The sequence below is a fragment of the Vespula vulgaris genome, chromosome 10 (genome assembly GCF_905475345.1).
Source record: "Vespula vulgaris chromosome 10, iyVesVulg1.1, whole genome shotgun sequence".
In the NCBI taxonomy this organism is placed as follows: Eukaryota; Metazoa; Arthropoda; class Insecta; order Hymenoptera; family Vespidae; genus Vespula; species Vespula vulgaris.
The window spans coordinates 5136114-5159167 of record NC_066595.1 but is presented as its reverse complement, the minus strand read 5'-3'; the positions used below and the strand labels follow the sequence as shown (position 1 = coordinate 5159167).

The window sequence follows — 23054 nt, the reverse complement described above, 5'->3', positions numbered from 1 at the left end:
TCTGGAAGAGACGGTACACATGCATTATTTATTTTTGTCTATCCTGTTGTCTGTAATTGTAAAAGTCATACATCAGACTTCAATCAGTTATTACTTTAAAAAGTAGTTATTTTTTTAGTGTTTATTTTTATGTAATATGTGAAAGATAGATAAATAAACATTCGGAATATTCATTCTTAAAAACATAATTGATATCTCCATAATTGATAAACCTGTAATTTTGTTGCCAATAGACGCAACAAAGAAACTAATCTAACATGTAGAGAAATTCATCGATTATATTATTATTGGCCAACCTGATAGTATGAGTCGCATGGAATTTTATCATGGCGACTGTTCAGGTAAACTTACCAAGTCCGTATCTAATTCAATACATTTACGATTCGTGTGCTTTGTGATTTCTCATTTTTAAGTTTACAGACTATAGTCCGCGTAAAAGTGAATTGAAATTTGATGTGATCGAAACGTGTCTTTTGTGGAAACCGGCGGAGGCTTTCCGTGAAATATAAGTGGATGATGTCAGTTATCGACGCAAAGTCATGCCACGAGGAAGACAATTCGAATTTGACCGAGGACGATTGGAAAATGCCTGTTGCTTTCCAAAAACCTCGACATACAACAACAATCGAGGGTATCAATTGTGTCACGCAAACTTGGCGCATGAAAGAACGGGTCGGTTCTCTTTTTTATTTATTTTTTTTTTATTTGAATTGCCTTAGTGTTCTAGTATTATAGATTTTTTGTTAAGTTAAGCTTTCTATAATTTTTTTTTTCATTTTTCAGATGAAAACAGTTAGCGTGGCATTGGTGCTTTGTCTAAATGTTGGTGTTGATCCACCTGATATTGTTAAAACACAACCATGTGCTCGTTTGGAATGTTGGATTGGTAATTAATTTTATTTACTTAATTTGCTATCTGTCTCTTTCATTATTGCTATGTAATGTTACATTAATGTTTTAATTATATTTAATATATAAGCAATATATATGACGTAATGATTTTCAATGTTTTGTTTATAATAATTACTTTTTTCTATCTAAACAAATGTGTAATAACATAAGATTTTAAATATGTAAATAAAAAATTAAATTTCTAATTTATTTATTACAGATCCATCTTCTGTAAGTCCACAAAAAGCTCTTGAAATGATAGGCTCCAACTTACAAAAACAGTATGAAAGGTGGCAACCTAGAGCACGTTATAAACAAAGCTTAGATCCTACAGTAGAAGAAGTTAAAAAATTATGTACCTCTTTACGGAGAAACGCTAAAGAAGAACGAGTTCTTTTTCATTACAATGGACATGGTGTACCTAAACCTACTAGTAATGGTGAAATATGGGTATTTAATAGGGTTGGTGAAAAAATGGTTTTTCAATTATTAAATTACGTATCTTTTTGAGACACAGATTTTTTTTACAGACTTATACACAATACATTCCATTGTCAGTGTATGATTTACAAACATGGATGGGGGCACCTAGTATCTATGTATATGATTGCTCTAATGCCGGCATTATTGTAGAGTCCTTCCAACAATTTGCTGAACAGCATGAAAAAGAATACGAAGTAAAAATATTTTATTAAATTCACATTTGTGATTATAAAATACATATGATATTAATTCCTGTTTTACAGATGGAAAAGCAGGCTGTGCAACAAAATTGTGCGACTGGAATTGCAAATTCTACAATCCCATCTTATAAAAACTGTATTCAATTGGCAGCATGTGCAGCTAATCAGATTTTACCAATGAATCCAGATTTGCCAGCAGATGTGTTCACATCTTGCCTTACTACACCAATAAAAATTGCATTACGTTGGTAAGAAAACAAATTTGCAAATGTTTTTTGATTGCATCTAATATTTATTTATAATATTCATTAAAATAATCTTTATGTAGGTTTGTGATGCAAAATACTACCAAATTAATTCCAAAGATATCATTGGATTTGATTGACAAGTAAGATAAACATTTATTTTAATTAATTTTTAAATGGTATTAGAAAGATCATATATATACAGTCTGAAAAAATAATTATTATCTATTAATATATTAGATTAGCTAATAAATGAAGTCAAAATTTTCAGTATACAATACTAATATTGTTTATTTAGATATAAAATAGTAAAAATTCAGATATTATTGGTCAACCCAATATAGTATGTAATCGCATACATTACAGAATTCCAGGTCAGCTGACTGATAGAAGAACTATGTTAGGGGAATTAAATTGGATATTTACTGCAATTACAGATACCATAGCATGGAACACTTTACCTAGAGGTATGTTAATAAATTTTTATTATTTTAAAATTGCTAATAATTAATTTTTAAGTAAATATTTTGCTTTTTCAGATTTATTCCAAAGATTGTTTAGACAAGATTTGTTAGTTGCTAGTTTGTTTAGAAACTTTTTACTTGCCGAAAGAATACTTCGTTCATATGACTGTACTCCAGTATCCTGTCCAAAATTACCACCTACATATCAGGTAAAAATTAATATTGGAACATTTATTTTAGGAATAAGAAATTTCAATTTTTTAAGAAACTTTGATAAAATTTTGGAATATGTCAATATAATTTTTTTTTTTTATAATCTTAGCATCCAATGTGGCAAGCCTGGGATTTGGCACTTGATTTATGTTTAGCACAACTACCACAAATTCTTGAAAATGAAGAGCAATTTGTACATTCTCCTTTCTTTGAAGAACAACTAACAGCTTTTCAAGTGTGGCTTACATTAGGTTCGAAAAATCGTAATCCTCCAGAACAACTTCCAATTGTGTTACAAGTGCTTTTGAGTCAAGTACATAGACTTAGAGCATTAGAATTATTAGGACGTTTTCTTGATCTTGGCCCTTGGGCTGTGAATTTAGCATTAAGTGTTGGAATTTTTCCATATGTCTTAAAATTACTTCAAAGCAATGCAAAAGAACTCCGACCTTTACTTGTGTTTATCTGGGCAAAAATTCTTGCAGTGGACAATGTAAGTTATATTCTAAAATATTTTATAGTTATTATTTTATTTGTTTTAATACTAATGTTAATGCATAGTTGTTGTTTAAATTGTAGACCTGTCAGGCTGATCTAGTACGAGATGATGGTCATAAATACTTTCTGTCTGTTCTGCAAGATACTTCGATTTTGGTATAAAATTTAATAGTATTTTCAGCAATATCTGTAACCATAATTTTTAATTAATTTATTACCAATTTTATTGTCATGGATATCTTTAAATTAATCATATTTCAGCGGGAACACAGAACATTAGCAGCATTTGTGTTAGCTTGTATTGTAAATGATTATCGACCTGGGCAAGTTGCTGCAAATCATGGAAGTCTTGTATCAATTTGTCTTGAACAATTGGGTGATTCTCATCCGTTATTACGTCAATGGCTTTGTTTATGCCTTGGAAGACTTTGGCATAATTATGATAAAGCAAGATGGTGTGGAGTAAGAGACATTGCGCATGAAAAACTTTTCATATTACTACATGATCCTGTGCCTGAGGTATAAAATCTATTATTTTGGTATATGTTATAAAAATCAGTGAACTATGATTATTAAACTATATATAGGTACGAGCTGCTAGCGTTTACGCGCTGGGAACTTTTATAAACAGCGTAACAACTCGAAGCGAACATGCAAACAATATCGATCAAATTATTGCTATGACCCTTATTAATACTGTTTCTCATGATATGTGTCCCTTAGTAAGAAAAGTACGTATGCTTCATTTTTCATTACAAATTATTGAAAAGAAAAAATTATCACAAAATTGAATGAATATTGTAGGAATTGGTAGTAGCACTTCAATGGATGGTTCTACATTTTGAGAATTCATTTGTGACTTTAGCTTTAGCTGAAGAAAATAGCAGAAAAGATTTAATCGTAGAAACATTATCACCATTCAGTGGAATGAGACGTATTAGTTCACGAGATCGTTTGAAGATGCTGTCTCCTAATAATACATATACTGTAGATACAACTGATGGGCTTGGTCAAGACCGTATAAAAAGAGTTTCTTCTTCATCCTCTATTAGTAGTTTAGGTAAAATTTTTACGTGTTATATCATTCTATATGATTAATTGATCTCAAGATAATAGTTACTTGTATTGTTTCATTCATATGCCAGGAAATAATTGGGAGTTCGTGAGGAAACCTTGCGAGTCACTTGGTAATAATAATTAGGAATTCAGTTGCATGTTCTTGGTTACACAACTTTCCTACTATTCATGTATTCAATAGATATTTTTATATCTTAAATTTTAAATATTCAATGACCATATGTTTCTTTGATATATATACAATACAATATAATATAATATAATATAATATAGTACAGTACAATACAATACAATATAATGTAATATAATATACAGAGTGTTTCAATGAAAAGGCCCCATCAGGATTATTATGAAATCTACTGATACTTTCGAAAAACTTCAAAAAGTCAATTTTGTTTTCAAGAAGAAACAGATTTTTATTATAAGCTCATTCACTTTAAACTAATCCTTTCAAAAATCTTAAATAGTGACAGAGGTCAATTGACATATCATTTGAAAGATCTTTTAATTTTCTTTACAATGATGCTTTTTAAATTTTGAGTTAGTAGTTTCTAAAATGTGTCTCTTAGAAAAAGTTTCAGATTGAAAACAACTTTTATTTTGTTAAATGTTCAGATTGTGGAAACGTCTAAAACTATTGACTCAAAATTGAAAAAAATAACACCATTATAAAGATAATTAAAAGACCTTTAAAATGATATGTCAGTTGACTTTTATTGTCATTTAAGATTTTTAAGAGGTGAATTTATAATAAGGACCTGTCTCTCTCGAAAACAAAATTGACTTGTCTTTTAACGTTTTTCGAAAAAATCATTCGATTTTTAATAATAATCTTAGTGGACACTTTTCATTGGGGTACTTTGTATATATTGTTCTTATAAAATAATCGTATTTTATATTATTCTTTATTAATTTAGTGTATTTTTATCATAGGTCATAGTTCTTTAGGAAATTTACCAAGTTTGTCTTATGGTAGTGTATACATGAAATTATGGCATGGACTTGGTAATCTTGACAATGATCCTCATCCTGCAGTTGCTGTGATGTCTCAGAAAGTAACAAATCATATTCGCAGACAGGTAACATACTACTATACTGAAAAGAAATATCTTTATGTATATCGTTTACTTATTGGTATATTAGTAAAATTAAAGCAAATTTTTAAACAAAATTTCAGGTTAAAGAGTCGTCTGTGCCTAAAGAAGTAGTAGAGACAAAAATATCCTCATCATTGTCTCTTCCACCTTCTCCATCAAATCAAACTAGTTATCTAAGGTTAGTAGATACATTTTCGGATTTAAGTTATTGTTTTAAGATTTTTGTATTATCTTTAGTAACAGCAAGGGAGAATCACCACCTATAGTTAATTCTGGAACAGATCTATTACGATCTGCACGAATGTCTTCACATGGTAATCGTTCTAGGAAACCGGTTCCCATTACAGTAAATATAAAATATCATCTTGTTTTTTTTATATAGATTGTATATACAGTGAAGGACTTAAGTATTTGTACAATAGGAATATGAAAATGCATATTGTACTATACAAATATTTAAGTTCCTTCTGTATATACTTTATTATATATTTATTGTTTCTTTATTACAAGATATCAGAAGAAGCAGATGAAATATTTGATATTAAAACTCCTTTAACTACTTCACAATTTGTTGAATGGAGTTGTGCACAATTCGCACAACCTGTTACGTTAAAAAATGAAACTGAATCTATAAGTGACATGGAAAGCAGGGCACATTATGAACGCGAATGGAGGTAATTTGTATTATTGAAAACAAAGAGATAGTATCATTACTATTTAAGATAGTATTATTATCATATTTATTTTTTACGTAAATAATATAATTATATATAATAATATAAATAATATGATATAAATTTACATAATTATATAAATTTTTCAAATTATTTCTATAGGTATTTACGAAACAAACGACAGAAACGCGATGCGAAAGAAGAACAATTGAAAGCAATGCAAAATAGAATAGAATCTCAAGTATTTCATACTAGATGTCCTCAATCTCCAGATGTTCTTACCTTCCATCCGTTTGAATCACATTTGGCGGTAGCATTGAAGGATTACTTTGGGTAATATTAACAGTTTAGTTCAGTTCACTGATATTAAGTATGGATATCTATCATTGTAAAAACTTTCCAAATCAAAGACATAAACGTTCTTAAAAAGAGGATATTCCATCTGATGAACAATGAAGTTATTAAAATATTTATTATTTACCATGACTAAATGAATTAAAATCTGATTACTATATTATATCTGTAATACAGTATGGTTAATATATATCTACAGAGTATGGGACTGTCAAAATGGTGCAAAACTAACATATTATGCTAGTCGTGGTAATAGAATGTCACGTATTACAACTCTGGAATTTATCAATGCTCATGATGTAACGTTATTAATGGCTGGTTCCGATGATGGTTCGATTAGAGTATGGAAGAATTACAGTAGCACTTTAGGACGTGATCCTGTCTTGCTCACTGCGTGGCAAGCATTGTCCGATATACAGCCATTAGCAAGAACTTCCACTGGTAAATAATTAATATTAATTATAATTGTACATTTCTAGAAATATATTTTTCGATATTAAGGAATTTTTTATTTAGCAACAGCAGGATTGGTTACTAAGTGGGAGCAAAAGTCTCTAACTTTAGCTGTGACAGGTGATGTTCGTATTGTGAGATTGTGGGACGCAGAAACAGAGTTAAAAAAACAAGATATACCAACAGGTGCCGACTGTTGTATTACATCTGTTGATGTAGATAATACAGGTTTGTAATCCTCTATAAGATCTAATACAAATGAAAATATTTATATATATATATATATATTCACTTGTATAGATTTGGCCAATAATTTCCAGTATTTTATATTAAAATAAACGATTCAATATTCTTTCATAAAAATTCCATTATTTATTTGTCAGTCCATTAGTTTTCCAATTAATTTTCGAATACAATATTTATTATTAATTTATAAGAATATAAATTGAATATATGTATTATAATTTATATTATCGTTCAGTTTAAATTATAATAAAGTAGCCACGCATATCTTATGTTTTAAATTTTAGGGTCTTTGATGGCATTAGGCTGTGGTGACGGATCAGTTCGACTCTTCGATCGAAGATTGCCTCCATTGGAAGCAAGAGTTATGACGTGGAGAGAACATACTGCATGGGTGTTGGGAACACACTTGAGAAAGTCCGATGGTTTCATATCACAATTATTTACTGGATCTTCCTCCGGGGATATTAGAATTTTTGACATAAGAAAAAATTCTTCTATAAGTACTGTACAGATAACGCAAGGCATTACAGCATTAACCGTTCATGAAAATGCTAATGTTTTTGCTTGGTAAGTAAAAAGTATATTAAAATTTCTTTAAGTATTTCTTTCTTTCAAAACATCCTCTTATATTAATCTATTTTAGCGGCTCAACGAATCACTGCATCAGTGTTTATAATACGCTTGGACAACATCTCAATACAATAAAGTTTCACGAAGGTTTTATGGGTACACGAATTAGTCCTGTAAGTTGTCTTAGTTTTCATCCCTATCGTGTGATTTTAGCAGCGGGATGTGTCGATAGTACTATAACTGCATATGCATCAGAGTCAAGAAGATGACTATTAGAAAGAGAATTTATGTAATATTGCTTTTGACAATTTTTGAAATTATATTTTGAATTTGTCTAATTATTATGATATGAAAAGTACAAAAAGAAAAAGAAGAAAAAAAAAGAAAGAGGAAGAGAAATTTTAAGCATAGAATATTTTTTCTATATATGTTTTGGAATAAGTAATAGTAAAAAGTTAAATACAATCTTTTTTCCCATTGTTTATTATAAAATCATTTTGGTTATGTATATTTCTCTGGGTCTAATATGTACAAAAAATATATTTCAATATGTCTTTTGTAGTCAAAAAAGTAGCGGTTAGCACAACCAAAGTCTCTTATAATAACCAAAGAGCAGTATAAAAATGCAATTAGTACCATTTTTGAAATTGAATTTGTGCTCCGTTAACTACGAATTTGAAATATGTGTGCGTGCGTAGAACTTAATGAAAGAGGCTGTGCGAATAAGTGTTTGCATATGTTTAAATTAATATTTAACAGAAGTTTGCAACTTGTACAAAGTAAATTAACTTTAATCATTGTACTATGTGGAAATGACTTCGAGAAGATTTGGAAGCTATGATGTATAGATTATGAATTTGATATAATTTAAATTAATTTTTATATTTTTAACGAGTTGTGTAAGATCAGCAAATATTACGTCTTTTTGTAATTATGTTCCTAATTAAAAAAAGAACTTATTCAAAGTGACTATGAGGATACAAAAAATTTTTTACACAGTTTGGCTCTAATTTTTCTAGTCACGAAAATATTGCATTTGAAGCTAAGATGCACAATTATTTTCCTGTGTAAGAATTATTCAAAATTTATTTATACGTTTAAATATACATCACAATGCAGATTTTTATGTTGAAAAGAGTAAGCATTTTCTTACTATAATTACAGTTATACTGCACGACTACAATACATATGAAATATTCTACGATATAAGAATATTGTTGCGTTATTATTATTATCTACTATCGTCAGTGCGATGTAACGTAAATTATTGATATTCATATAAGATAAAATGCTTGTGTATCATATTTGTTAATTAAACTGTATTAATCTCAACGTAACATACATTAAAAAACGAACGAGTAGGTAACGAGTAGGTAAAAATGTTATAGGAAGAATAAAAGAAAAGATTGACATTGTTCTTCTTCGTCACTGCATAGTTTTCATAAGCATACATGCGCGCAAGTATAGTAAATAACGAAAAATAAATTATACCGACAGATAATTCGATCGATAGTCTACTATTAATATTGACACCTACGAATGGACGATAAGTGCTTAGACTAATGCATGCGGAAAGCATGAAATGAACGATATAAATGAAACAATTAATATGAGTCATTATTTTTAAGTTAACATGTTTTAATTGACAAAGTACTACATGTCCTTCGTAAGTAGAACCATCAGGAATGTATTCGAATGATTACATTATTTTAAATGTAATTCCTATAACGATACTCGATATAAACGATTCAATTAAATGAATCAGCGATTTGATCTTATATACGCGGATAATGTTCATTTTATGCAGTCTTCGAAAAATGACTGTAACTGTAAAATTAAGTAATGCTGACTGTTGAATGTACTTAAGCGTGACGATTGATGATCGATTGCTTCGACCACATATACAATAAATAAGACACATAGGCAAAGCTAAACTACAGACAAGCCTAGACAAATTTTTGTCTGTATTATATACAGTCGACGGTCGCTTCTATTATTAGCAATAATTGTCAGGTATATCATGTACATGGTAATTGTTACAGACGAAGAAAGGAGGTAAATTCCATGTACTTGCTTCGTTCTGTATTATCTTTTGTATATAATTGCCCTATAATAAATACACAATCATGTTAAGTCGAAATATGATATGAGATATATTCTTTTTTAATTTATTTTCCAATTAAACGTCCATTGGATAAATATACAATCATTAATTTTTCGAAGAACATTCAATCAAAGTATGCGCTTTTGCTACATCGGATATAATGTACGTTAGAAATAATAATAATATCAACGATAATAAATATGATAATGATGATGATGATAATGATAATATTATTATTAATATTAATAAAATAATAATAGAGATGTGTAAGAAATCATGGGTAGTACCTTGTTTCTTTTTACAATGAACAATGAAACTCAAGTATCAGTCTTATCTCGTAATTTGACTTTATAGAGTCGGCATGCTTGTAGTATGAAGGAAGCTCTGATGATAAATCAAAGCATGTTTGCCGGAACATATTTAACTTACGTTTTTCTTTAATCTTATCGTCTTTTGCTTCTGAAATGATCCCTAAAACCTGCCCTATGCATTACAGGATCCGATTTTTTCAGATAAATATAATGTAGGCTAATGACCTTATCTTTATTTGTAACCCTTAGAGATTTTTTATTAAAACATATTACTACGATTATATTGCAGAGTTTGAGATTATTATGGACAGGTAATAGCGCTATATCATAATAAATCTCTTGAGCAAGCACATTCAGTTATATCATACGAATATCAAGACGCTTCAATCAGATGTTATTTAAATTGTATTTCGAAAAAAACAAAAAAAACATTATTAATAATATTAATAAATTATTATTTTTACTTTATGAGTCATTACTTTTGTATTATTTAAATTTACGCGAATTCATTTCCATGAATGCGGCGTATAAATATCGATACAAAATCAAATGATTTGGAAGATTAGATAGTTTAATAAGTGAGATAATGGTAAAAAATAACTACGATAACATTATTTTCGTGTATTACTTCGTTAAGGTGGATATTATTATCACTTGATTTATCACCAGAAATATATATATATATATATATATATATATATATATATATATATATTGCTATAATATCTATAATGCCTAGTAAGTTATATAATACGTATGTACATACGTATATACATATGTTGTTATACATTCCTGATAAATTTTTTTTCTACTATTTGATATTACCGCTCATAAATGTTATGTAAAAAATGTATTATTTTTTCATATAATTTTATTCGTACACACAAAAAGCTTCTACATTTTTTAATTTTTAACTTTTGTACATGCAATCGAAAAAAAGTGATTATTATAATCGTGCATTTTTTTGGGAATTAATATGCGAGCGTACGCACGAAATATCACAGAAATATTAATCAAGTTTCAAGTAATATGCAAAAAATTATTTTTAGCATTTTTAGTTTATTTAATATTTTATATATCTATTTTCTTTCGAAAGTTAACTTTCATTTGTACTTTCACGAAGATCTTAAAGAACGATAGATTCGACAAAACACATGAGAGAGGTTATGCAAAAAAAAGATTATAAGAGCCACATTATATTGTACAAACTCGATCGAGTGACCAAACAAAGAGTCTCCTTAAATAAAATCAATGGCAATATATATGGAACATTAGGATTATTTACCAAATTAAGGCGATCGTTGATCATAATATATTAAATTGTTATCATTTATGCTTTCCAACGTAATTTTTTTCGATAATACGTTTGATATGTAAATATGTACAATTTATAAGTGAAAACAATCGTAACTAAAACATGATAATAGTAACTTGATCTATTTATAATACAAAAGTAATTATATAAAAAAAGAAGTAATTAAAAAGAGCTTGTTGACAATTCGAATAGCGTTCTTATGTTATTGCGGATCGTTTAGTTGTATGTCTTCAAGAAAAAAGGAGAAACGACTTACGATTCCATATATCTTTTAAGGTTTTTTTATCGATTAGGATGTTCGTACGATATTCAACGGATCAACGATCTCTTTCAGAATTTCGCGAGAAATCACGTCCGTTGCAGCTTTTTATTTATAAAGCGACAGATTCGAAGGGCGTCTAGGCACTTGCCGTCCAATCAAAAAGCGCACGTGCGCCCCGCATTAGCGAAGCGGCAACGAGCGCAGACGCATTCTTCGACCGCCGCGAACCGCCGTCGTCGCACAGTTTTCGTTCGGATCTCGAAGGAGTTGGTTGTTTTTGTCGTGAAATTTCTCTCTCTCTCTATCGCTCACACTTTCTCTTTTTCTTTCTATCTCTCTATCTCCTTATTTCCATTTTTTCTCATGCTCTCTCCAGCAAACTTTTCTCTCTTTAACGTTTGACACACAACGAAACAGAAATTTTATAGAGACTCCGATATATCGTACGCATGATTTTTCGCATCGCGTTCGCGCGAACTCTTCTTATTCTCAATAAAATACACACACGTGCGCACGCGCGCGCTCGTATACACACCGCATATACACACACGCATATCCAACACATAGAGCCGCACGAAGCAAAAATCGAGCTGTGGACTGTATCTAGTACTACAAGAGAAACGTCGGAAAGAAGATGGATCGAACGTCAAAGTTACTTTTACGGAAAATCATCATCGACTTTGTGTGCTTACTTATTGGTAAGTAATTTATCGCTATCGTAAACGATATTGTAAATCCTAAGAAAAGTACATTGTCGTTAGAAAAAGGGAAAGCGGCATTAAAGCTTTTGTGAGTCGTCTTACTCAATCGAGGGTACAATGAACGATGATTGCGTTACGTCAAACGAGCTGACAGATCGTGACAGACGAAGGCATCGTAAAGCGATACGTTCGATTGCGATCTCCAAGGGCTTAACCTTTGAATCGAATATATTCGAATATGCTCAAATTTTTTTATTTTATATCTCGGTGAAAGCACATTGAACACGCGTTGCTGTGCACTTGTCCAAGAACACAAATATGCTCGCTTATCCGCGAGTTCTCCATCTTTTCTTTCTTTACAGAAAAAAAAAACATTATCTTTTGCACGTTTCTACATATATCATATAGAAACTGTTTGCTCATTTCCACGCCCAAGAAAGCGATGAATTCGGTCGTGATTAATTCATCCGTGGTTCCTGGAAGCATCCTTGTTGCTTAGTATTTCGCGTAACAAAGCCCCCACTCTTAGTTCATAACAATTTACGCAATCGTCGAGGTCATTGAAAGTAAGGATCGTCGATTTACTATATAAGTAATAACTCACCTTCTCGACTGCGTTGTCAACCTTCTAGCGATTTCTTTACGATATATTAATCATTAATTGAAAAAGTAGAAAGCCTTGATGTTCTGAATATTATACTGAACAATTTCACGTACTATTTTATCTTATTTTTATGTACTTCTTAAGTTATCTATGTTATTATTTTTCTTAAGCGACAAATTTTATATACTTTTACCTCGTTTTTGATGTTCCTTGAGGTTCATTCGTTCTTATAGCCACTATCGCAACAATCGTCTCGGAAAAAATACGAGGCTATTTTCTTTATCATTAGTTATTTATGACCGTAAGCAAACTCAGCAGTATATAATAGTACATTTATTTTTGCATACATGAAAAAATGCAAATTTGCAGGTTAGTTTTTCCGCAGTTAAATTCTCGACTGAAATACATCGAATAGCAAGTGTATGATTAGAAGTAAAAAACATCGAAGGAAAAGAGATCGATTTTATACAAAGTTTGTTCTTGAGTTTTTTACGTTTCGGTATACTTTGAAAACTGTCTTACGTAAATATGATTCTAGTTTCATCGATCTGATCCGAGGCAAGATGACATAGTTTCATAGTGAACAAACCGACACGCTTACAACCTCCCTGTCTTATTGCTTCTAAAAAAATAAATATTTATTGCTAAATGTCTATTAAAGATGATCGTATTAAAAAGTATAAAGACATATAGTTGTACGCCATTAAATACACATAAAAAAGTAATCTGATGTATGAAACGATTAGATAAATTCTTTGTCACAATTATCTTTTTATATTAGAGAAACTAATTAGATTGATAGTAGAAGATATCGGTGTATAATAATGTATTATACATCGATAGTTAACAACAGCGTAAGAAAAAAATATGGTTATTTGTAAATGTAACGAAAATCGATCGGAAAGATAATATTTGTTAAAATATAAAATAAGTACCCCCTTCTCCTACGTTATCGACGATAAAATTTCGAAACTGATAACAAATAACGAATTACGAATGATTCATAATTCGTGTAAATATTACTATTTTTATTGTGCGTAATCCTTACTACGATGACGAATCAGGTTTATTTCAGATAGCTGAAATAATTCATTATGTCACATATTGGATATATATAAGTATTTACAGAACATAATTGTATTTTTTTTTTATACGAATAGAAACACGCAAAAATACAGATACAAGGTAAATCTACCACCGGTGAAATTGCCGGATATCGTACATATGTGAATATTATATATTATGTATCTGTATTACTATACTATTATTGTTCTCTTACTCTATATTACTATATTACTAAGTTTCTACATCACTATACTACTAAACTTCTATATTATTATACTTCTAAACTAGTACCTTATATATATTTTTTCTTATGACGATTCTTCGTAAAGATTCATCATTCGTATATTTACACACACACATACATAAAAAAAAGAGAGAGAACGTAATGAAAAGTTGTTAGATTATGTCATTAAAAATCAATTTGCCAGCAACGTTTCTAATTGTATTTAATATTCATTAAATAAGTGTTTATCGTTCTATTCTGATAATTGCACAGATCATGTGATATAACTATTTATGAACGATTTATTTTAAGCATTTCAACTATTCGTAGAGTTTCGTAGAATTTTGTAGACTTGATACAACGTAACCCGTAAGCTGAAGTACTTACATACAATTCTTTCAACAACATATCTCCGGAAGATTGCTCGTAAGACGCTTCGAAGTATACGATTTCTTTGTCAGCTCATTATTTATTTTTAAAGATTATTTTCTAATTCACTTCCATGCCAATTTCTATGAATAGATTTAGGGTACATAAATAAAGAGCTTTTTCTAAAGGGTTCGAATATTTTTTTGATTAATGTAGTTAACGTTAATACAATTTCTGCTTATTTTTCAATTAATGATTTTCCAGATTTATTTACTCCATGGTTTCATATAATTTCAGAAAAGCAAATTCTAAAGTATTAAAAAGAAAAGTTTTTCGTATATGATTTATAGTATTAACATCAGATCTCACGGTTTTCTTATGTCATTTTGCAAAATTCAAATAGACATTCAAAAAGCGATTAATGGGACTCACAGATCGTCCGTACAAAGATCTCGTGAGGTTAAAAAAAATAACGTTCGAGTTTTACTATAAGTGTTAAATTAAAGCAGTCCACCATACACAATGACGATCGTACCGAGTTCACACTATTCATCAATGGTGTATATGCCTTAACGCTTATTTCTTTCGTGAACATACACAATGACCGCTCCCTTTGAGACGTCGTTAGGATGGATGACGAAAACCTGCTCGACCCTTTAGAAAAAAAAGAGAAGAAAAAAGAGAAAGAAAGAGAGCAATTCATTGAAATCCGAGATACATAGTTTCCTTGAAACGTTCAACGTTTCATTGGCAATTTTACTATGACTATGTTGGTAGTTTGAGCAATCTAGCTTGCATTTTTTGACTACCGCATTGCGTTGCATTAGTTTCTCTCTATGATTATTTATTATGCTTGTTTCTTCTGTTAGACTGCTACATGATAAAGATATAAGAAGAAATAGGCAATGAAAGATGACGTATAGTGTTATTTCTATCGCGTTATCGATAGCATTACACTACAGACCGGCGTGTTCCTATTATAAGAAGACAGATAGATATATATCATATTTAAAAAAATGTTATACTTTTATAAAAGACAAATATCTTCTATGAATTATTAAAAAATGTTCCTCGTAGATTTATATCTGGTAAATTACATATGTCATTGATGTCGAGTAAAAGGAAAGATGTAAATTTTAATAGCTAACAAAGAAATTTCAATAACGAAGAAATCTGCTAAAATATGATTGCAATGTCGTAAGATCGCAAATGATTAATTATTTTCTTACTTTACCTTAGTGAAACGTAATTCAGTTATTATGTACTTCAAAGAATTTGTATATTTAACGACTTTGTTTACGACGTTTTTATGATAATATAAATATAACATGATTTAATTACTGATTCCTTTATTTTTCTTCTTTTTTCATTTTCCTTATTTTTTGCATTAATCGTGAAGAAATAAAATTATGCAGTCAATCCTTGACGACGTTACCTACTCATAAATGTAAGCGGTATATGCGTGTCTCACGCAAACTATATCATCGGACACCATAATTTTCCAACGTTAGTCATTATTTTCATCTTTTTTTTTTCACCATAATTACCATGCGCGTAATAACCGACGATGTTGATGTATGTAAATCGTTATGAACTGACACAATGATTAAAGTAATGAGAGTCCTTTATCTGGAAAGATCAGGTGAAACTCGTTATCGTTTAGAAAAACAGCAAGAAACAAATAATACAGCATTGTCAAATATAAGATCTCTTTTTTCCTACATTCTTCTAACGTATTATTTTTATGAATTTGTTATAGTTAGTCTAGCGGTTTTGATGTTCTTCCTCTTTGGTAAGCCATACAAGCGTGGGTTTTTCTGCAATGATGAATCATTGATGCATCCATACCATTCGTCCACGGTTACTAGTGCGATGCTCTACGTCACTGGCCTCTTCCTTCCTATATGTACGGTGAGTCACCTGTAGTAATCATTATTTCTTAAGATGGTAGATGAAATCAGTGGTTATCATTATCGTTATCATCATCATCCATTTTTTCGATTAACGAAAAAAGATAGTTTATGATATTTGCGCGCATGTTTTCGGTATTCTCTGTCTCTTTCACTTCTTTGTTATCTTCATACAATTTAAATTATTGTCGATAATTTTAAATCTATTTGATTTTGCGTTGATACAATAAACAAAAAGATAAGAAAGAAAAAATAGAATCAGTTGCATGGAAAAGGATTAACAACATATAGGAATAAAGTATATAAATTTTATCTTAGGTTGTATTATTATTTCTATTAAATCTTTTTTCTTTTATAGAATAAGATCTTTTTTTTTATTTCTTAGAATAAGTATTTGAATATATAAGATGCTATGTCTAGATTTGTAAGAATTCGAAAAAGGTTTATTTCTGTTGCCGACCTGAAGTTTACAGGCTTCATAGGAAAGCTTTAATCCCTTTAATGTGTAAAAAGAGAGAGGACAAGTTATTCTACTCTCTCGGAAAAGATGAAAGAGGTCCTCGAGGCAGGTAAAACTCCTTAGAGTTGCAGTTATATTTCATTCACACAATTCTTGTCTCGATCGCCGTATCACCTGGCGTAGCATTTACTTCGAGTTTGACCGGTTAACCCACTTTAGGTATACGGATGTAGCTTTTACATTGGAGAAGATTCCACAAAGGATAGAGAAAGAGAAAGAGAGAGAGAGAGAGAGAGAGAGAGAGAGAGAGAGAGAGAGAGAGAGAGAGAGAAAAAGAGAAAGAGAAAGACAAACGCGTCCCTACTTACCCTATTTTTCATTTCCCCTTTACGATGACGTTCCGAACATTTTATCTTTAACCATTTAAATATGATGTAGTTATTCTGAACTCTTATATTGATCTCTCAGTTGAAATGTAATCTTTTTATTTACTATAGATGATCGCAGGTGAGTATTTATATGGAAGACAATATTCTACCGAATCGTCGAAAATACTCTTTGGATACACGATTCCACCTTGGCTTTGGATGGCTTACATTAAGGTAAGGAAATTACGTTTTATCAACTATTTTTTTCAATTTCCCTTCTTCTCTTTTTCATCATTTTTATAGAAAATATTTTTTACATTTTTGATCACATACATTTTGTATTTTATAAAAAGAGTAGAACACTTGAGAAAATTTAATGTAAAACAAAATTGCCACTTTGATAAGAATAGATTTATCTTTATTACTTGTTATCGTCCCATGTTATATATATATATATATATATATATATATATATATATATATACATATAGCTTATATTTCATAGTATATATATCGAATAGCAGGAAGAATTATTAAACTGTAAATTGTGTATGCTACTTAACCGCTAACAATAAGAATGACAGATTCACGTTTCCTTGCTTTTACAAACATGCTATCTAGTATGATGCATACGATATAATAATGAAAGATATATATTATATTCTATAATATTTTCCAGGTTGGAGTTTTCGGATTTGGAGCAGCAACAACAGTTTTGGTGACGGACGTTGCCAAATACACGATCGGTCGATTGAGACCACATTTTATGACACTCTGCGTACCAGACATTAATTGCAGTTTGCCTGAAAATCAGTTCAGATATATCCAGAATTTCTCTTGTACCGCACCAGGCATTTCGCCGAAATTACTTAAGGAAATGAGGTAAAAGAAGGTGTAAAATAATCTCCTTAAAAAGGTTGAAATTGTTTAAATAAAAAAAAGGTAAAAAAAGGAAAATTTTACCACGAGTAAAACCTCAACTAAAATTTGAAAAAATAGATTTTATGAGATTTTCGGTTTTGTTACGTCTATTTTATTTTTTCTTTGATATTAATCTAAAATTAATCGCAATTTTGCTATCATACTTTATATTATAATCTTATAGTGTCCCGCAAAAAAAATATTTTCGATATTTTACACAGTACGATGGATCGTTTCAGATTATCTTTTCCTTCGGGGCACTCCTCGTTTTCAGCCTACACGATGATCTACCTTGCCGTAAGTTATTTGAAATATGCTTACACATACTTTGTAAAATATAACACGATCGTTTTTTTCAGATTTACTTGCAGCTAAGAATTACATGGAGAGGTAGCAAATTATTGAAGCATATGTTTCAACTTGTATGCATCTTTATGGCGTGGTTTACGGCAATGTCAAGAATTTCCGATTATAAACATCATTGGAGCGACGTTCTTGCCGGATCGACTATCGGTACCATTGTTGCTCTTATTGTGGTAGGTATTGATATTTCATATATGTCCTTCATTCTAAATAAAAAATCGAATATTGTCATCTAAGTTAAAGTTACTCTTTATTAATATTGATAACGTTGGATTCGTTTAGATATTCTGCATAGCTGATCTCTTCGAGGAAAGACGAAGGAGCTGTCGGGTGGAAAAGCAACGAACGGGGGACTACGAAGCAACGGAAGCTGGTACGCAGGTGAATAATGGCAATGCTAATCACAATCGTTGACCTAACGAGATCGCTTGTCGCTGATCGCAACAAGGCCGTGACTGTCTTCTAGTTATCTCCGGGAAGCTAGTGTGCTCTCGGGAAAACGAAACGTCGAATTTGCTAGTGTCGGCCTTGAGGATGCACCCATCATCCTTCGGGACCTTTTAGTTCAGCTGCCTTACAACCGGGACTGCTCATATGCAGTTCTTCTCTCATCTGGAAGGCCTTCTCTCTGTTTCTATCTCTCTGTTTCTTTCTCGCTCCATACAACATATGCTGCCAATCGGACAAGATAAAAAGCTGCTAAAGGTCTTTTGTGATCCATCTATCATCCATCCATTCTCATTTTTCTCCACGCAATGCTACCAACCATACGGGAGGAGAACTTTTAAATATTTGTTTTATTTAAACTTTTAAATCCTCTTGCTTGCGCTTCGGTCATGGAAGTTCTTTTGAACGATTTCGAATTTGTGCAATATCAGTTTTGTTTTTGTTACAATGCTCGTGAATTAGCGGTCGTTACGATCATCCGAATAGATATACCTATTTGTTCCTTTACATAGTATATAAATTAGTATATATATGTATGTGTATATCGATGGAATGTAGAAATATCTCTATTTAATAGAATGTACGCTAATTCTCGAACTTTTATTTAAAAATATTCGCACATATTTAGTTATGAAGTACAAAACTTCATACATAATGCGAGGCAAGAACATACCGTTTTTTTATTTATGTTAAATGTATCTAGCTTCTTCGCCAAAACATATTTAAATTGATAACAGATAAAGATAAAATATCTTTATTCTATGATCAAAAGGTTGTTATCGACTTAGGAGAAGAGGCTGATGACATACTACTGGGCAGACATTGTAACTACACGCGTACCTATTAATAAGAAGTTGACAGAACCGAATTAATTTTTTCGGTCAATATGCATATATATATTTACTTCTTGTTAATTCTTATTTATTTAAAAGAGCAAAGTTTTATGATGAATAACTATGACTTTATAACTTGGAAAACACCGTGTATTTCCTATCTGTGTAAATATTTTCTCAGAAAAAGGACAATATTATGACCTTAGAGCAAATTTTCAATGGCGTCAATTAAGAAAAGTTAGTCTGTAGATAAATATTTTTTTTTCAATAATGTTAAATTCTTAGCATGATTAGTACGTTCATAGAACTTGTGATGTACGTCTTGCAGTGCATAGATGTGTATGATGATCATACATGCACGATCCATACTACTTAAATATGAAAAATATTCTGTAGTATCGACGATACATACATATTACAATGGTGCTTTAGATTTGTTACATATACAGCTATGCTGTATTCTTGTATCTGAAAGTATTTCGTAATTAGATGTATCTTATGTATATGTAAGAGAATCCTCTATATTTACATACATTCAAAGATTTTTATTTATTCTATAAATACCTTAATGTAGAATAGAGTTTGGATTTACATATGCATTTGATATATTATAAATTATTAAGTTTATAGATTATAAAAGGGCTCTATATTTCTTCTACGTAGAAGATACTGTTATTTCGGATGACAGTTATATAACATCCGTAATATTAGGTCCTAATTTGTTAATTTATGTTAATTTATATTAGTCAAATTGTAAACTCTATACTGTTATTTCCATGCTTAAATAATACGTTACTTATATTTTATAACATTATATGTGAATTTTCTATAAAACATTTACAATTAACAGTTTAAAATTAGAAAATAAAATAAAAAAGTATCGATAGGTAATAAATAAAAAAAGGAAAGAAAAAAAATCCAATTTCGTTACAAGAATCTATGTATTATTTCTGGATGTTATATTACAATGCTATACGCTATACAGTGTATTCAAATCGATATGATTATAAAGGTTGCCTATTCGTGATCAGATATATTGAATAGCACTGAATTAAGGCGAAAGTAACCGTGCACACAAGACCAATGTAATATATTTCAATAATATTTATTCTTAACTTACTATAACGCGACAAAAATAACGTAACTTTTTCGCAAGAGTTTACAACAGATTCGTAAAGAGAGTAAATTATCTACACCATTGAATGATGTAGAAAATAAAAAAATGGTGAATATAAACGAAGTTTTCTTTACATAATAACAATCTTTAATTTCACGATATGCTGCCTTGATATCCATAATAGATTTCATAAGCATCTAACAAAATTTAAATTATTCGAAAATTCTTCTTATTTCTATTCTCTCTGTTCCTATTTTCATCAGATTTCTATTACTGTCCTTACAATGTTCATATCTAAATGAGTTGCTTTTTCATCGGTAACGTCACTGCATCAACAGTACTATTCTATTTTTAAACAAACGGAGAACATAATAAATGAAGTCAGAAAAAAGATCATCGATGCAGATAAATAGTCCTCCTAAAAAAGTTATTTCTTCATTAATCTAAAGAGAGCATGTACATATCAATGACAACTGCTTGATGCATAATACCGCATCTTTTTCTGTTTAAAGAGTTTGCGCAGAAGTTCCTACATGAATACTATTTCTGTTTCTGTTTGAATGTATGCGTATATCTTCCGTACAGATCGTGACATTAACAGCGCCTGTTGAGGATAGCTCATCTCTCCTTTGATTTTTTTTTATAGAGAGAGGCCACGACATATTATCCTCTGATTTTGAAATTAGATTGAGATTATATGGGGAGTAGATTTAAGGTGACTTAAGGGATGCCTTAAAATAGTTTTCCGATGATGAGCAGTTTTCTCAAAAAATCTATCTTTATTTTAAAATGTAATCAATGAAAGAAGTTCTTAGTGAAAAATCAATAGATATACTTAGAAAAGATTGTTTTATGTTGCACATTATACGAAAAAGTAACAAAAAATGGAATCTGTATTATTACCAAATAAATTTATGGTAATTTTAGATTCGTGAAACGGCCAAATAAATACAAGTTTATACGATATAATACTTTGTTAATACAAAGAACAATTCATCAAGATGCACGTTAAAAATAATTCTTCTGAAATGTATACCATTGTCAATTATCTGATACATACTTTTTTCGGCAAGTAAAAGATTTTCTTTTCAGATTGCAAAATCCATCAGAATTGATCACAGAAGACAGGGATATTTCTGAATGTAAAAAAAAAATATATTTTTGTTTTCTTGTTGACATTAAAATAAAAGTAAACAAGCATCTTCTATATCAATTTTCTATTCATAATGCAAATATTCGTTTTCCTTTATATATTACTGAAGATTGTTATCTGAAAACTAAAAGAAAAATGAACAAGAAAGCATTCAAGAATTACAATAAATATGCATTCTCACTTTATATTTGGAAAGTGGTCATTTTATGATTTAGAGAATTTATTGCTTAGAATTAAAATAAATAAAGGAAACGAAATCTTATCTGTAGAAAAAAGTGTCAATGGATCTCTTATGAAATATAAAGATATAATTAAAAATAAGATATATAATTAAAAATATACTTAAACACGTAAGAAAAATATTCTGTATATAAAAAAAATAAAATGAGTAAAAACTTGCAAAAAAGAAAACATAAACAACCTTTGCAATTGGGATCGATCTCGAGTCTTTGTGTTGTAAAGCGTAATCGCTTGTTGATATGTCATCGTTGCTGTTGAAATAAAGGTTCAATTTTTTGTTTACTTTCTTACATAATATGCAACATAAAACAATTTTTTGAAGCAAAACTTTAATTTCTCGATGATATTGTAAAGCATCTTTTTCTTTCTTCCAAAAATGTCAATAATATAATATACAAACAAAACAGTTTGATTCAACAACGTTGACAGTTTTAAATAAAAATGGATCTTTTAAAATAATAGTAGTGAGAGAAACAATTTAAGATTTTTTCTAATTCACCATTCTCCATCATGTCAATCTAATTAAAAAATTCCAAGATAATATATCATAATCTTTCTTTGTTAGTATATGTTTACAAAGCACCTATGTCATATTCTTTTAGAATCTTAACGAAAAGCCACGAATAAGCACATAAATATATGTGTATGTATTATTTGATATATGCATCACACATAACGTATATACATATATCATATTATTATATATGAGTGACCGACGAAAGATATTGGCCGCTTGAATTATTCAATCTAATGGAAGCATAATATTTGTAATTAAAATACATACATATATATATTAAAAAACCATATCTGAATCGATTACCAG

General features: G+C 29.9%; 2 protein-coding genes across 7 annotated transcripts; both read left to right on the top strand.

Annotated features, from left to right (window-relative positions):
• The first annotated feature begins 247 nt into the window (after positions 1 to 247).
• LOC127066943 (regulatory-associated protein of mTOR) lies at positions 248 to 9610 on the top strand. Of its 4 annotated transcripts, none has more exons than XM_051001259.1 (24): positions 248 to 341; positions 421 to 672; positions 784 to 886; positions 1112 to 1353; positions 1422 to 1568; positions 1638 to 1822; positions 1903 to 1962; positions 2186 to 2286; positions 2359 to 2492; positions 2606 to 2989; positions 3076 to 3150; positions 3256 to 3513; positions 3582 to 3725; positions 3799 to 4054; positions 4140 to 4181; positions 5005 to 5150; positions 5249 to 5346; positions 5406 to 5514; positions 5679 to 5842; positions 6005 to 6175; positions 6396 to 6637; positions 6713 to 6877; positions 7180 to 7462; positions 7539 to 9610. In XM_051001259.1, the coding sequence occupies exons 2-24, from the start codon at positions 514 to 516 to the stop codon at positions 7732 to 7734; spliced, it is 3864 nt and encodes a 1287-aa protein (XP_050857216.1). In that variant the 5' UTR covers positions 248 to 341; positions 421 to 513; the 3' UTR covers positions 7735 to 9610. The 4 variants fall into 4 exon arrangements, with proteins under 4 accessions (XP_050857216.1, XP_050857215.1, XP_050857218.1 ...); XM_051001260.1 differs by having other exon boundaries at positions 336 to 354; XM_051001258.1 differs by having other exon boundaries at positions 297 to 672.
• A 2065-nt stretch (positions 9611 to 11675) lies between these two features.
• Positions 11676 to 20957, top strand: LOC127066955 (putative phosphatidate phosphatase). Of its 3 annotated transcripts, none has more exons than XM_051001296.1 (8): positions 11676 to 12155; positions 16179 to 16330; positions 17287 to 17391; positions 17837 to 18039; positions 18318 to 18375; positions 18438 to 18614; positions 18724 to 18822; positions 19661 to 20957. In XM_051001296.1, exons 1-8 carry the CDS (start codon positions 12092 to 12094, stop codon positions 19733 to 19735), a joined length of 933 nt encoding a protein of 310 aa, XP_050857253.1. In that variant the 5' UTR covers positions 11676 to 12091; the 3' UTR covers positions 19736 to 20957. The 3 variants fall into 3 exon arrangements, with proteins under 3 accessions (XP_050857253.1, XP_050857254.1, XP_050857255.1); XM_051001297.1 differs by having other exon boundaries at positions 11678 to 12155; positions 18908 to 20957; XM_051001298.1 differs by having other exon boundaries at positions 11678 to 12155; positions 18890 to 20957.
• Positions 20958 to 23054: the final 2097 nt, after the last annotated feature.